At 39.6% G+C, this 14770-nt stretch overlaps 1 protein-coding gene across 13 annotated transcripts in view; it reads left to right on the top strand.

Annotated features, from left to right (window-relative positions):
• Window positions 1-14770, top strand: part of GREB1L (GREB1 like retinoic acid receptor coactivator) — a 144599-nt gene that overhangs the window by 74399 nt on the left and 55430 nt on the right. For 9 of the 13 annotated variants that reach the window (XM_037380175.1, XM_037380176.1, XM_037380174.1 and 6 more), the window contains 3 exons: window positions 3676-3847; window positions 4058-4255; window positions 12785-12961. In XM_037380175.1, coding sequence (XP_037236072.1) covers window positions 3679-3847; window positions 4058-4255; window positions 12785-12961 — 544 coding nt within the window. In that variant the 5' untranslated portion in view covers window positions 3676-3678. The remainder of the gene's footprint in view (window positions 1-3675; window positions 3848-4057; window positions 4256-12784; window positions 12962-14770) is intronic. The other 4 variants (XM_037380185.1, XM_037380183.1, XM_037380181.1 and 1 more) reach the window with 1 other exon arrangement.

The following is a 14770-nucleotide window of genomic DNA, read 5'->3' as shown; positions in this document are numbered from 1 at the left end:
AGAGTCCAATCCAAAACAGAGCTAAAAGGTTGCCAAGAGAAATAGACAACTTACAAAGTACACTGATATCTGATGGTGCAGTTAAAAGGAAAGTTGAGGGTTGAAATACTGTATTGAAATACTGTATTACAGATGTGCAAATTGCTGATCGCTGGGAATCTAGACAGCTCTGTGCAGAGCTAGCTGCAGCTAGTGTGCATGTAGATGTGGAAAGAATTATTTACCCCCACATCAAACCTCCTGCCCATTAGAAACCTCTCAGTGCACCCAAGGAAGCTCTGACATAGCTCAGTGCAGTATGGCTGGATATAGGACAGTAGGTGTGAGAGTAAGCACTGAGATATCAGTGTTGACAGGATAGCACAGAACCGTCTCTCCCACATCCCCCGAGCTCACTGTCACTACATCAGATATGCAGAATTTTAGGGAAAACTTGTTTAATTTCACTCGAGAAAGCAACAGGGTTTGGGTTTTTTGGTTGTTTTATTTTTACCAAATGGCCTCATACAGGGATGTAGGACCAGCATACTATTTGCGTAACTTTTTTTTAGCAATGAGCATTTAGTTACTTGAAACCATTGGGTTTGGTCACACTTAAATGCAGATATGGCAAGTACGTGTCTTAATAACAGAAATGGTTTTTTCCTCTTTTCTCCTTCCCTTCAAATTCCACCCGTTTATTTCTCCGCCAGACTCTTTGCTGCCTCCTCAGCCCACCACCACACAGCTGAGCACGTTTGGAGCACGTTTGAAGCACGTTCTGCTCCTGCTGTCTCCCCTGCCGCTGCTGTGGTGCCAGCTGCCTCCCCTTTATGCTGGGAGGGGGAAAATGAAGCGCTTCCTAATTGCACCAGGCATTTAGGGGTAGAATCAAAAGCAGAAACACTAAGGCGGTAATTGAATGGGTGCCTCTGACTTTCAGACGGGCTGGATCAGGATGGCACAACCTGAACCAGACAGCAGCTCACTGTCGGAAGGTCTTGCCAGCTCCTCTCCCCTGCAGAGGGAGAGCCTCCTGCTGTCTGGCCTCTGCCTGCCCCCCCCCCCCAGCTCCCTTGAACTCCACTTGAGGCCCAGCTGCCCTAATGGCCTCGGGCATCGTTAGGAAATTAGCTGCCCAGTTCTGGCTCCCTGGTGCTGGTCCCCGGGGCTCACAGCTTCCCCCGCCATGGCCCAGCAGGGCCCCATCGGTCCGCTCTGCTCTCTGATACCTCCCTCCGCCTGCCCTGTCCTACACGAGCAAGTCCCCGACAAGCCTTCCTCCTGCTCCACTTCCATGCGGCAGAGACCAGTGCTCACACAAGCTGTGGTTCCTAAGCTTTCCTTTACTTGGCTTTTTCAGTTGCAGCCTCGTTTTCTCTTGGCAAGCTAGAAATGTCCACCGGTAATATAACCAACTTGTTCAGATAAATCCGTGAAATTGCCATCTACAGGCAAGTCTCTTTGTCTAGATGCCAGGGAGGCAAATTAAATAACCTTGGCTCTCCAGCATTTTTGCTGTGTGCATACTGTATTTTACTAATAGTTCCCCATCAAAACGAAAATAGTTGGCATAGACGGTATACAACATACAGATTGTAGAAAACGTGGAGGATGAACAGACTTCATGCAGGTGAGTGCTGTGGGAATTGCAAATTTAGTGATTCTTAAAAATGGATTAATTTTTATTATGGTGTTTTAACTAAAATATTTTCAGTTTAGTACATTCCTGAAATCCTACCTTAAGCTCATTGTACCTGACATAAAATTCCGTAGAACAGAAATGAAATTTTATTACATGCAATTTAATGATATAGAAGTGTGTTGTGATTTCACTGACATTTATGGATATATCATCACTGATTTCGGTAAAACCAGGATTTCAGTCACTTAACTGCTTTTCATCAATTCTTTGTTCAAAGGTATCCGACAGGATTTAGTGTACTGCAACCTTAATCCTCCTTCAGCATAACTTTTTGCTGTTAGTTATTGCTTTGTAGTTGTGTGTTTGTATACACACTCCCTGCTATTTCCAAATTTAATGAAAACTTACAGAATGAAAGCCAGAATCCTCTTAAGTATTCTATTGCTGAAAAACCTGGATGCATCATGTTAAGAAACTGTGTTTATGTTGTCTCTGGTTGGGGTAGGGAAATGCTGTTACCCCAGAATTTATTAAAAGCCAGTCTAATTCAGAGATGCGGAATTGTTTTCCCAAAGTTGTATAAATTCTCTGACTGAATAGGGAACTGAGCCTCTCTCCCAGTTTGGAGGTGAGTAATTAGATAAGCTTTATACCTATGTATTCCAGTCATATAGTAGTGTTTGGCTTTTAGTTATTTGTTAATACTAAGAGATCTCAAATGCTGCTGTAAGAGGTTGTCATCATTACTGCCCTTTTACAGGTGGCCCTGAGGACCTTGAGCAACCCAGTGATAAAGCAGGAGTGGAATTGTAGGTTTTCTAAATGCCAACTTACCTTCTTGGCCAAGGTCTCTTCCTGGTCATAGGGCTAGGTGACATCCTGTGAAGGGAAGTACAAGGATAACATTATAAGGTTTTGTACTTTTCTATCTGTTGATTTAACTGGACAAAAGTTACCTTTGCTGAAATAAAATTCTCCGAAAATGCGGTCTTGTATTCGGAATATTGGAAAATGTTAGATTGCTGTTTCTTTGGAACACGTGTGATATGGTATAATGATCCAGCAAAGTGGAAAATTTCATGTTTCAGTGAGTCTTCCTTAGCTTATTGAAAAACCTTCCATGGCCATCCTGCTACTAAATGTTTACATTTGAGAGTCTGTATCCAGTGCTGGGAGCACAAATATAAAGTATATGGGCTGTGTAATATCACCCAAGGAGAAGTAATAATCTACAGGTTTGTTTCTGCTTGAATAGTTCAGGAAGTTCATAAATTCATTGCTGATATAAACGTAAATATTAATTGTCAAAGTAGATCTTTAAAAGGTTCTTTTCACTATACTAGTATAGAGCAGAATTTTAAATAAAAGCCTTTCACAGCATTTTCTGTGTATGGTTTGGATGTTACTTATTTTTCTCTTAAGGTCTTTGTTGTAAGAATATGATTAGATCATTTGAATTGTATGGATCAGAGTACATGTAAATCATAGTGTTACATTGAAGACCAGATTAGAACTCATCTTCCACATAATTTCAGTTAATACTAGCAAGAGCAAAAATTCAGGTCATTGGATGTTTCTGTGTGTTGTTTCTCTGCAAATGATGGCATACTGACAAGTCAAATCATGTAAACACAGACAACTAGTGATGAAGCCAAACGTGATGTTTTTAATTTTCTGTGTTATGCAACGTTCTGTAGCCTACTCTGAAAAACCTAAAAAAGACAATAATAATGGTTTTATCTACCCTCCATTAAATTCTACACCAGACAGATTCTTGAGGCTGTTGAGAGGCCACGTATGCAGAAGTCACAAAGCAGTGTGCTGGAAATGTGCAAAAAGCTGTTGTTGAAGCAAACAGATACAGTCTACCAGACTGAGAGAGAAATGTGAACATGTAGTACTAGTTAGAGCTGTAATTTTCATAGCATACTTTCTTACTAACCTTATATCACTGTCATGTTGGACGTTAATAAGTCCGCACTCTTCATTTTTAAACAGTCCGCATATGCACTTTCCCATCCCCTTATCAACTCTTCTATTTGTGTTTTTAGATCATGGGGAATTCATATGCAGGGCAACTAAAATCTGCCCGCTTTGAAGAAGCTCTTCATAACTCTATAGAAGCTTCTCTGAGATGTAGCAGCGTTGTCCCACGGCCAATCTTCTCACAGCTGTACCTGGATCCTGACCAGCCTCCTTTCTTGCCGGAAGGTAACCTTGAAAGTATGGCACATTTCAATTGTTGTTTTTCTGTGTGAGAAAAGGGTGGGATGTGTTTCATTAAAAACCTAAAAACTGCAGAGCAATTCATTGTGTGACAGACAATCTGAATCTTAGGCCTCGTTAAGGAGAAAGAATGGTTTGCTGGTTATTTTAAAAGGAAATAAACTTTGCAACAGTACTTGCATCTATTTTATTTTTTATTCTTCTCAGATGTGAAGCCAAAGGTAGAAGAGTTGGATAAAGAGTTAGTACATCGCTATTCACAAAACGGAAACCTGGACTTTTCTACCAACCAGACTGTTAATGACATGGAAGATGAAGAGGAGGATGAAGACATGTCAGATTCAAGTAGTCCGCCAATCCCGTATTCACAAAAACCTGCCCCGGAAGGGTCTTGCACTACTGATGGTTGGTGTCCATTTTTTTTTACTGTGTAATTTTTACAACTACTTCTTATCATAATGCACACTCTGCAGTTGGAAACTCTTGAGCTAGGAAGTCTGGAAATACAGGTTATAGTCAAAAACCTTAAATCTGAGATAATATGGATTAAGAGGCCTTTTTTCAGGACATACAATTTAATGTATTATTTGAAAATGGTGTCTAAGACTGGCCATGGCACTTGGTTAGTTTCTGAAAGCCCCTCATTTTCTGTGGTTATTATTGGTTTACTGTCCTCAAACAAGTTGCTTAAGTTGGCATCAGTATGGCTGGTTCTCAGCCTGTCCCTAAATTAATCTCAGAAACCTTGGCAAACTTGGATTTAGTTGCTTCCATGGGCAGAAGGAAGAGTTTGGAGAGAGAAAATGGAGAAGAGACTTGGTGTTGCTTCTGCTGCCGAGGGGATAAGAGGGGTGTCCGTGGAAGCTTGTCTGTTTCGTTTTCCCTACCTGCCTGCTGGCCATTGCTTGCTTACCCTGAACTGTCCTCGTTGTTCAAGATGAGCAAAATTTTTGACAGCATGGTTTTTGTTTGGTTTTAAATGTGTTAAAGAAAGGATCAGATCATTATGCATATTTGGACCAAGTAAACTTGATATAATTGGTTCATCTTATCCTATAATTGTTCTATTCTGAAGATTTAGCTTCCTTTAAAGAAGGAAGATCTATTTATATTTATTAGATATGCTTCTCTTAAAAACATCCCTCCCCGTACCCCTCAGACACTTGAAAACAAACAACTCTTCCCACCAGGTCCAAAAATTCTTCTTGACATTTTATTCAGTATCTTCCAGAATGATGGGCTTCCTTGTGCAGAGTACGTAAAAAGTTGTAATTTGTAGAATGGTTTTGTACCTTACTGTAGTGTATGGTTATATGCAGTGCTAAAGTAAGCACTAATCACTGGTAATCCTTTGACATTTTTGGGGGGTTGTTAGTGGCAAATATTGACATTTTTACCTTTATCGCTTCCAAATACAGCTTACATGAGCATGTTTACCCACCGTAACAATGTGCTGCCAGTTCCCTGTAACACAAAGAATAGAAAGGCTGGCTGCTATGGGAATCTGGGGGACATTGTTGGGAGAATTTGTTATTCACACAGATGGGTGTTTGCTATCCTTTGGAGGCTTGTAAAATGGTAGGAGGAGAGAAGGAGAAAGTAGGAAACAATGCATTCCTAGGAAGGTATTCTCAGCTGAGGACAAGTATTATTAAAGGCTGCAAAATCTCCTGTGGAGAGCAGGAGCAGTTCTGATCACTTCTGTTAAAGAAATATAAAACAAACTGGGCAGGATGCAGAGGAGAACCAACAGGATGGTAAGAGGAAGGAGTTCTATCTAACAAGGCTCTTTGCCTGTCAGATCAAAAGCTGGAATGGTGTACACTTACACCTTCTAAATATATTAAGGATAAAACACAAAGAGGGAGAAGAGCTGGCCATGCCTACAGAGCCCTTCAGAAGTGTGATGGATACATAAAACGGTTGTGAATGCATTCAGGTTAAAGGTTTAGGGTTCTTTAACTATTGGTGACACACTTCTGGACCAGCCTGTCAGGAGCAGGAGTAGAACTGAAGACCTTATCTGGCTCCAAGGCCACCATGCGTTTGATTGTGAAAGAGCTTTTTATATGACATCAAGAGATCTTTCTCAGTTTCACTCAGACTTTCTGGTGATCCCTGGTTTCACTTGCATGTCCAGACAAAAATACTAGTTGTGAGCTTCCAGGTAAATGTCTGTCTTTGAGGCACGACCTTCCATCCACGTGCAAACTGTTGCATGTTCACTAGTGCTTTTGTTGCTTCTGTTCAGGATTGCTTCGTAATGCTGCCCTTCCCAATGTGGCCCTGCATGGAGGTGCTCAGCTGCTGAGCACTCACTGCAATGCAGACCTCTATGCTGTGGCTGCATACTGTATGTCACAAGATTATGTCTAGTTATGCTATTAGCTACGTAGTATATGCAACTATATGCTTCATTTTTCTCTCTGTAATATTATGCTTTTTGTATGCCCTGGAAAAAAATGACCTTCCAGAGGCAGTTCTGTGTTTTGATTTTTATCTGTAAGTCTTTTACGAGTGAAGAATCCTAGAAGAAAGCTTTCTATGTTGTTACCTCTGCAGAATTTTAGAATTGCTCATTACTCTTGGTCAAGTTTATCATTCTGACTTTACAAAACATGTCACCCTCTTCAATCTTTTTCTCAAGGAGCTGATTTAAGAGAGAAGTGTTTTTGTATCTGGAAAAGGAAAGGAAAATACATCTGTTTAAAAAAAAAAAAAAAAAAAAGTAGTAATCTGTTAGGAAGGTTTACCTGAGTGTTTAAAACACCCAGGTTCCCAAACATTCACACTGCAGACCATATCTCAGCAAGATATTAATCTGATTGCTCATCTTTCATCTCATGAATATGCCCTTCCAGAGATGTAAGACGGGATATCAGTGCCATTGTTTACATGCCTTATCTCAGCTATTTAATTACAAAGATAAATAAGGTTAGGAAAATGTTAGAGAATACTGATAGACTAATTGAAGTCACTATGTTTGAAGACTAATTGAAGTCACTATGTTTGAATGCTTTAAATTTAGATTTATTTAATTGCTTATCCAAGAGCAAAATATTGGTATTACAACCTGCAGTTCATAGCTCCGCTTGCTGTAAAACCAGTCCCCCACATTTTAGCACAGATGGGGTGAAACCTTTTTCCCTTTCGAGGTATCTGTGTGTTTGCTTTTCCTGAGTTCAGGATATATGCCATAAGTATCATATTATTTTCTGTGGTGACTTGTTCTTTTATTCAGATGGCTGAGTTGTCAGTTGCATGGGTGCAGAAAGTAGGTATTAATGCCTTTATTCATTGATTAAAAAAAAATCAGTGTGTCTCAAGTGACAGTTCCTTCTCAGCTGTCCGTAATATTAGATCCCTTAACTCTCCTGTTAGTGCATTGGAAGGAGCAACTGCGTTTGCCATTGTTCCTTACTATTGGTCATAAAAGGGATTCACTTATTTTCAGGGGCTTTTTTTTTTTTTCTGCTCAACACGAACATTTGTAACTAAGTAACTTTTGTAACAGGTTTCAAGAAAAATAATTCTTCATTTTCAGATACCTCAAATATGCAACAAGAACCACTTGTTTGCTGTAGCTTTAAAAGAGGCTATTTCTAATTTGTGGAATAGCATTTTATGCAATCTGTGGGAAACACAATAGTAGCACCTTTCTTTTGTTAGTAAATCCTCAATTTACCTGATGCTTAAAGAAAGGCCAAGGTAGTTTCAGCAGCAATTAGGTAAGCAGGTACTTAACACCTGATCAGTTACTGTGAAGTTACAATAGCAAGTGACAGTGACCAGTAATTCATATGTAATTCTTGGAAGATAATTCCTTATGCAAATACCTCATTTGTTGCATTACAACAAGAGGCTGTTACTCCACAACGAAACGACTTCTTTGTTTGCGGGTGGGGAAAGGGAAAGTATATACAAATTTCATTTTTAAGATTTCAGCATTTCTAGGTGTTGACAATTGTGGGGATACATTGTCATTTTCAGGGAGATGGGACTGGATTAATTTAAATGAAGTGCTGTTGGAGAATGCAAATATGCTTCTCAGAAATTAAAACTAATGTATTTTCTTCCAAAGAAATGCAGATAATATCTGTAAAAGCTGTTATTCTTTTTTGTGACTGGTCTTGGTATTTGCAGATCTCTAATCAGAATATAAATGCCTGCTCTTCATTTAAAACAAAGCTGAGATCCTGTGGGAAGATGATTTTTTTTAATGGAATGACTCAGCTGTGTGCTTTTACTTTTTATTATTATATGTTGATAAAGAATTTCATAAAAAGAAATTTTTTGGTTTAGTGGGTCATGGCTTTTCTCCTCTTCATACTTAGATGTCCATAAAAGGTACACAGGTATGTGACACTGAAGTGCCATTCTTTCTTAAGTCATATGTGTTAGTGCTGCTTGACATAGAAATTTATGTGCAAGCTCAATTATAAATGAATAGCTAAGAAATGTAAATGTATTTTGCATGTTCTAAATCTTAAACACGGGCAGCGCAAGTTCTGTTTGTACGGAGACATCATGTCTTGTCTTCCCTAATGTGAAAACGGTTATTTCTAACAGATAACTAAATATCAATGCAAAATCATGCAAATCAGAAAAGAAAACAACGTTGAGGTCTCTGTGTTGCTTGCCAGCTAGAAAATGTAGCAGAGAAAGAGATTAATCCCTCCTTTCTCTCCTCCCAGTCAGTTACTTCCAAGTCAATGTTTCTTGGGTGAAATTTTCTCATTCAGTATAGGATGAAAAAGAATTTAAAGCAGCAGGAACTTAAAACTAGAAAAATTATTTGCAGCCCCAGAAACCAAGGGAAAGAAGGATGGTGAAGGGCTCTTGAGTATACCATCTCTATTTCTTTGAAGGAAAATTCAAGACTTTTACTGCATGGAAGCAGATGTGCATTCGCTTCATATCCCTCAATGGAAGGGAACCCCAGCTGTACCTGGCCAAGCTCCACAGCCATCCCAAGCTCTCTTGTTGCAGCTGTTGACTAAACCAGAGAAGAGCCTCCACAGGCTCTGAGGGTCTCTCTGTGCTGGCCCCTCTTGCTGCTTACCCATCAGGATCCCTTTCCCCTCCACAGAAGGGGAGCCAGAGGAAACCTTTTAGTATCAGCCCTGTTACTTGTCTCACTCCCTCAGAAAATGAGGATTCGGTGGGCAGTTGCCTGTGGGCTCTGTTGGCTGTCTGTAGGGAAGCTGGTAGCTGCTTTCTGCCACTTCTGGCAGAGAAGTGGAGATCCTTAAAGATACGTAATTCCAGCAAGGTTTCTGAAGTTCAGGAGCTGGTTGAATGACATCAGTGACCCTAAACTGATGTCCCCTGGGGCAGAAAAGTAATTATAGTTCTACTTGTACACAGCCCAAACACAGAGGCGTGTGCTGGCCAGCCAGTCTACACATACATACCTCTGATTCAGAGATGTTGCCAACCAAAGCAGAGAAGGGTGCTGGAGGAGATTGTGCAGGGAGGAAGAAGGCGAACATAGAAGGCATCTGAGAGCACTTTGGGTAGAGTAAGAGATGATACAGTGAGTACATCTTAGGTATTGTTTGCAGCTTAGGCAGGATGTAGAATTTCTATAGTACAGTCTTATATATCCTAAATTGTAGTCCTACATATCCTAAATGGTGGGAAATATTAAACATGTCCAGATCAACAGCCGCTCAGGTAAGAGGCTGCTGTTGCCTGTGATAGCAGACCAAGATAAATCAGTTTGTTTAACGGGAACTGATAAGATGTTACTGTGTAATGCTTATAAACTTGTTAAGATGATGTGATGTGGTGGGTTTCTTAGGATTTTCCTGCAATTTCTCCCCTGGGAACTCATGCAGAACAGTGCTGTGCAGCTGCTGAAAGTGTGCCCACAGTTTTGCTCCTAGCATGGGTAGTAGCAGAGTCTTTTCTTTAGGCTCAGATGCTGTGGAATGCTGGAGCATTGCTTCACCTCACTGGGACATTAAAACCCTCAAGCATCCAAAAAAGCTCTCAGTTTCTCATACTCATGATTATTCTCATGATATTCAGCCCTCTCAATTTGTGTGTTCTTTCTGAAAGCAAGTCTATACTGAAACATAACTGTTGATGTTGACAACCAGAATCCTACTTTCTTTGGTGTTTTAGTATTGCTGTTGCTAACACTTCATTCAAAAGCCTCTTACTGGTCACAATTTGTGCTTCTGGGTATTTGCTGAAAGTTTTTACACAGGGACAAGGCTGAAGAGTAATTGTATAAAAGCACAGGTTTAAATCTGTCTTGAAATCTTACTGTACTTGCTGTTTCGTAATCCTTATCTACAGATTTCCTGTTTGCCCACACTGTCATCAGTGGGTAATTTTTCTATTTTAACTCTAGATGTAGAGTGGTATTTTCTAAGTATGTCAGCTACTCAGATTTCATGGAATGCCTAAATATTTAAGGCCAGTTTTGAAAATTCTGTGCATAATACCCAAATGGCATTAACATTTGAATAAGGAAATTCTATTCTGAATGCAAGGGAATTTTGTTACTAGAGTTATTTGCAACTGTTTCTTTCTAAATTACATTGAAAAGTCTAGATAATAATTAACCTGGTACCTAGCATTCTATTTGGTTTGGATGAGGATGTTCTAAGGAATACACCTTAAAAAGACGTATTAACATACTAATCAGAAAAGCATAAGCGTTGCTTTAAATATGTGGGTTTGATGTTTTTGCCCTGAAACATGTGTAACTTCTTATTGGTAAGTTATTGTTATAACCCACTGATTTGTAAATTAAAACTTTAGGCACTTCATTTTGATTCATTGGCTGGAAGAAGGTGTGTGTGAGGGGTGAATCCAAGCTAGCTTTCAACTTGAATGAGCAGCTGCTGGAACTGAGCTGATTGAATAACTGAAGAAGCTATTCAGCCAAGAACTGGTTCAGCAGATTGTGGGTGTAGGCACAAGACTGAGCCTGTACCAGACCCCGTTTTCAGCAAGCTGCTGCTTGCCAGGAGGCTCATGCTAGCTGATTCTGTGCATTCCACTGCGCATGCTCGCTCCCTGGTACAGTTTTGAGGTAAAAACAAAAGCCATTAATTTTCACCATTTTTGCTGAAGTTTTAAACTAGGTTTTAGCACAGTAGGCAAGAGTGCAGAGACATGTATTAGTAATGGTTGAGGTGGCTCTTGGTTAAGTTACGATCACGTGTTTCCAGATGCTTAGTCAGTGTCTTTCTGCAGTGGATTGATTTTTTCCTTACAATTTCTGTAACAACTATGGACTACTTGAAAGATATTTTAAATTGTGTGAGTAATATACATTAATAGCTGAAGTCTTAACAGATATTACAGTAATTTCCAATGTAGTTTCTGTTTGTTGTTAACAATGATGTTGATTATTGTGATAATGATTTCCATGCATGTATTGCCTATGTTATGACACTTCTTGTTGTTAGCAGAACAGTTGTAGCAAGAGAGCTACAAAGGTCAATGGGTAAATGTGTGATGTCTTTGGGTGTCCTGAAATAGAGCGGGTCTCTGCCAGCTGCTGCTGGGAGATGCGCGAGGCCAGGCGCTAGCACTGATCTTACAGCTGAAGAAGTGGGAATTGGAGGGGAGCACAACATGAGCCTGGCTCTTCATAAAACCTGGCAGTGCTTTCACTGACTTCTGCCTAAGGGAAATCAGAAAGCCCATTGTGATCCGTATCCTTTCCTGCGGAGGAAGTCACATGGCTGTAGCTTTCTCTCACACCTGACATTTCCTTGCTTGAAAGTAGAAATTACTCAATAAAAATAATATGATGGAGCTGTACAAAAAGTGACGGGTGATGTTGATCCCTGTAAGTCTGGCGTTGAAGCTAACAGAAGAGTCTTTGAATGTTGTTAATTTACTTAGTTAAAAGAATCTAACTTTGAAGTTGGCTGGTCCAGCTGGACAACCAGAGGTCCTGTAATTGCTCCAAGCGATCCCATCCAACCTTCCGAAGATCCCTGCTATGGCTGCCATGCTCACCCCAAGCCCTGAGCTCCCAAGGGCCCTGTTGCAGTGTGCAGCCACTGCTTTGTGCTGCCCTGCCATGCTTTCTTATGTGTCCCAGCTTGCCACCTGCCCACTGTGGGAACATGGAACAGCAGAAGCTAGATCCAATCCCCGATTTTGCTTGGTTCTGCTGCTGGCTTTAGCCCTACATTGAACAGTAACACAAGAACCAATGTTATGTTCTTATTTTGTGTGTATATGTTATTTGGGTGGGAAAAAAACTTAATTGGAGACTTGAAGCAATGCAGTCCATTAAGACCTCAAGAGACTCAACTAGAGACTTACAGAAAACATGGTGTACGTCTCTAAAATCGGCAAATGAATCTTTTACTTCTTGGAATTCCTAAAATGTGTAGACAAGTTAAAAATGAGATTTAAAAAAAAAAATTCTTTTGGTATTCAATACTAAACTTCCATCATCAATTTTTATCAATCCTTTCTATTAGATAGTGATGTTTATATACAAATGTCAACCTATTACAAACAACAAAGCCAAAACTGGTTCTCTGTAAAAGACTGTAAACTAATATTTGCTGAAGAAAAAATTATTCTTTGACATGTTTTAAGAGCTGTTTTCTGTTATAAAATCACAAACTTTCCTTCTTATTTTGGATGCTTTTGAAAAATTGAGTTTCTGAGTCATTTGATATCTAGTCTTCAGGGACTTACATCTCTCCTCTGCCTGAATGTGTTCAGGATCTTACTTCAAAATAATGTTTATCTATTGTCTCTGAAACTCTGAGCTAGTGGATCTGATTAAATGCTGTCTCCATTTCCTCTATTTCCCTTGAAGAGGATATATTAAAAGCCCCAGTTACAGCATCAAGTTGTGAAGCTTCATTTGCTTTTATAACCAATAAAAAGAAGAAAATTAAACAAAATCTTTTGAAGATTTATCATTTGTTTTGGTTTGTTTTGTAGGTTTTTGTCAAGCAGGCAAGGATTTACGGTTAGTATCTCTGTGCATGGAGCAAATTGATATCCCAGCAGGCTTCCTGTTAGTAGGAGCCAAATCTCCCAACCTTCCTGAGCACATTCTAGTCTGCGCTGTTGACAAGCGTTTTTTGCCAGATGATCATGGAAAAAATGCACTTTTAGGTAAGAGACTTTTCTTTTTCTTGGTGCCATTATAATTCAGTGAAAAAGGTCAGTTCAAAATTATCTAAAGTGATTTCAGCTAATGAACTTCTGTTAGAATATGTTGAGGAGAGACTTGCTTTTATTAAATTAAATTCGTAGCTGAACCTGCCTTAAAAGCCCATTTTAAAACAAGTCCCTGGTTCCACAATTAACCACAATTGAAGCTTGGTGATTTCTGTGTGGGCAGAAGTCAATTGCAGCCCTGGCGTTCTAAATGTGAACTATCCACATACTCTTTATCTCTACTAATGCTTACAGCATTTTCATTTAAGAAGAAATATGCTCATGCAACTGTTGAAGATGAGCTATCTGTTCTTCTCTGGATTAAGGGACAAATTCTGCCCTTGGCTTTACCAGGGACATTGTTCTCAATAGGAGCTCTGAGGGCAGTTTGCTTCTCAAAATCTAATACACAGGGGGAAAAAAGAAAAAAACCCTACTTACATCATAATTGGTAACATTTATGAGCTTTCAGATTTTGATACAAGAATGCTTCTTGGTGATTGAAGACAGGCGTATGTGCACCTAGATTTTCTGCCTGGCTCACAACTGGTATATATTTTAACAGGCTAGTAAAATTGATTTAATGTATTTTGGCTCCTTTAACCTGTTTTGAATTTACTCTCTTGTTTCTCCCTCCAGTCATTGTGTTGCCTAGAATATATTACGAAAGACCTTTCAACAGGGAAGAAATTACAATAAAGCATAAATACTCTGATTTAACCACAGTGCTCAAACTCTGGTCCAGACCAGCAATATTTTGCATAACTATTGAAAACACCTCGTTTTTGTACTTATGTGCTCTAACGTCATTCCTCCCTTAAACCCATTTAATATGCCACTATACGCTGTAAACCTTTGGACCTGAGGTAGAAATCCCACTGGCCTGAGTTAGATAGGAGCTGTGGGGTGATGTGCCCTTGCCGGGTACGGCTGGGGAAGTGGGATCATGGAATACTCTGGTGTATACTACCATCCTCAGAGGAGCTTCTCCCCCACTAAGCAGGGGAAGTGTCAAGAGCTGATGAATAAGAACTATCTGATAGACAGACAGATGGTGTTTAGTCTGATGAAATGTGGCACTGCTTGTCTTTGTTGGTAAGCCCTCCGCCCCTGCCCCCTCCAGGATTGCATCGATCTATCATTTCTGATATAATTTGATAATGAGCCTACTAACTCACATCTCTGCCATTGGTGATGTTACATATTTAAATGCCTTTGCACCTGTATAACTGGTACCTATGAGCAAAGAATTGATCTGGTAGCTCTGTGAGACCCTAATGACTGTTTCTGATAACTGTGGAGGTGCACCAGTAGTTCTTGTGGGTTGCAAGGGAGAAGGAAAGGACTGATTCAGTCCCAGGAGAAACAAGATGAAGAAATCTACTTCTTGGCATCCTCAGCATCTCAATGGTAAAAGATTATAATGGGGCACAGTAAGGCTAAAGACAATGGCCTAATTAATAAGAGTGTTTTGGAAAATGCATTTTTTTGAAAAGATTGAATATCTTTTTCATAAAACTGCAGATTTGGCTGACAGATGAGTGTAGGAACCAGTGTTTTCTTGGGATTGTGGAAAATAATGACAGTAGTGAGGATGAAAAATTGGTTCTATTACAGATCTTTAACTGATTAGTAATGGAAAAAAACCCTAAAAATGAAGCATTTCCACTAGGTATTAATCTGGCCAGCACTATTATAAATCATTATGGATGTTCCAGAAAGAATATAAAATATTTCTTTATTAAGAATTGAAAGCAATTCAGA

Source organism: Falco rusticolus, chromosome 3 (assembly GCF_015220075.1).
Source record: "Falco rusticolus isolate bFalRus1 chromosome 3, bFalRus1.pri, whole genome shotgun sequence".
NCBI lineage: Eukaryota > Metazoa > Chordata > Aves > Falconiformes > Falconidae > Falco > Falco rusticolus.
This window is presented reverse-complemented; position numbering and strand designations above follow the sequence as displayed.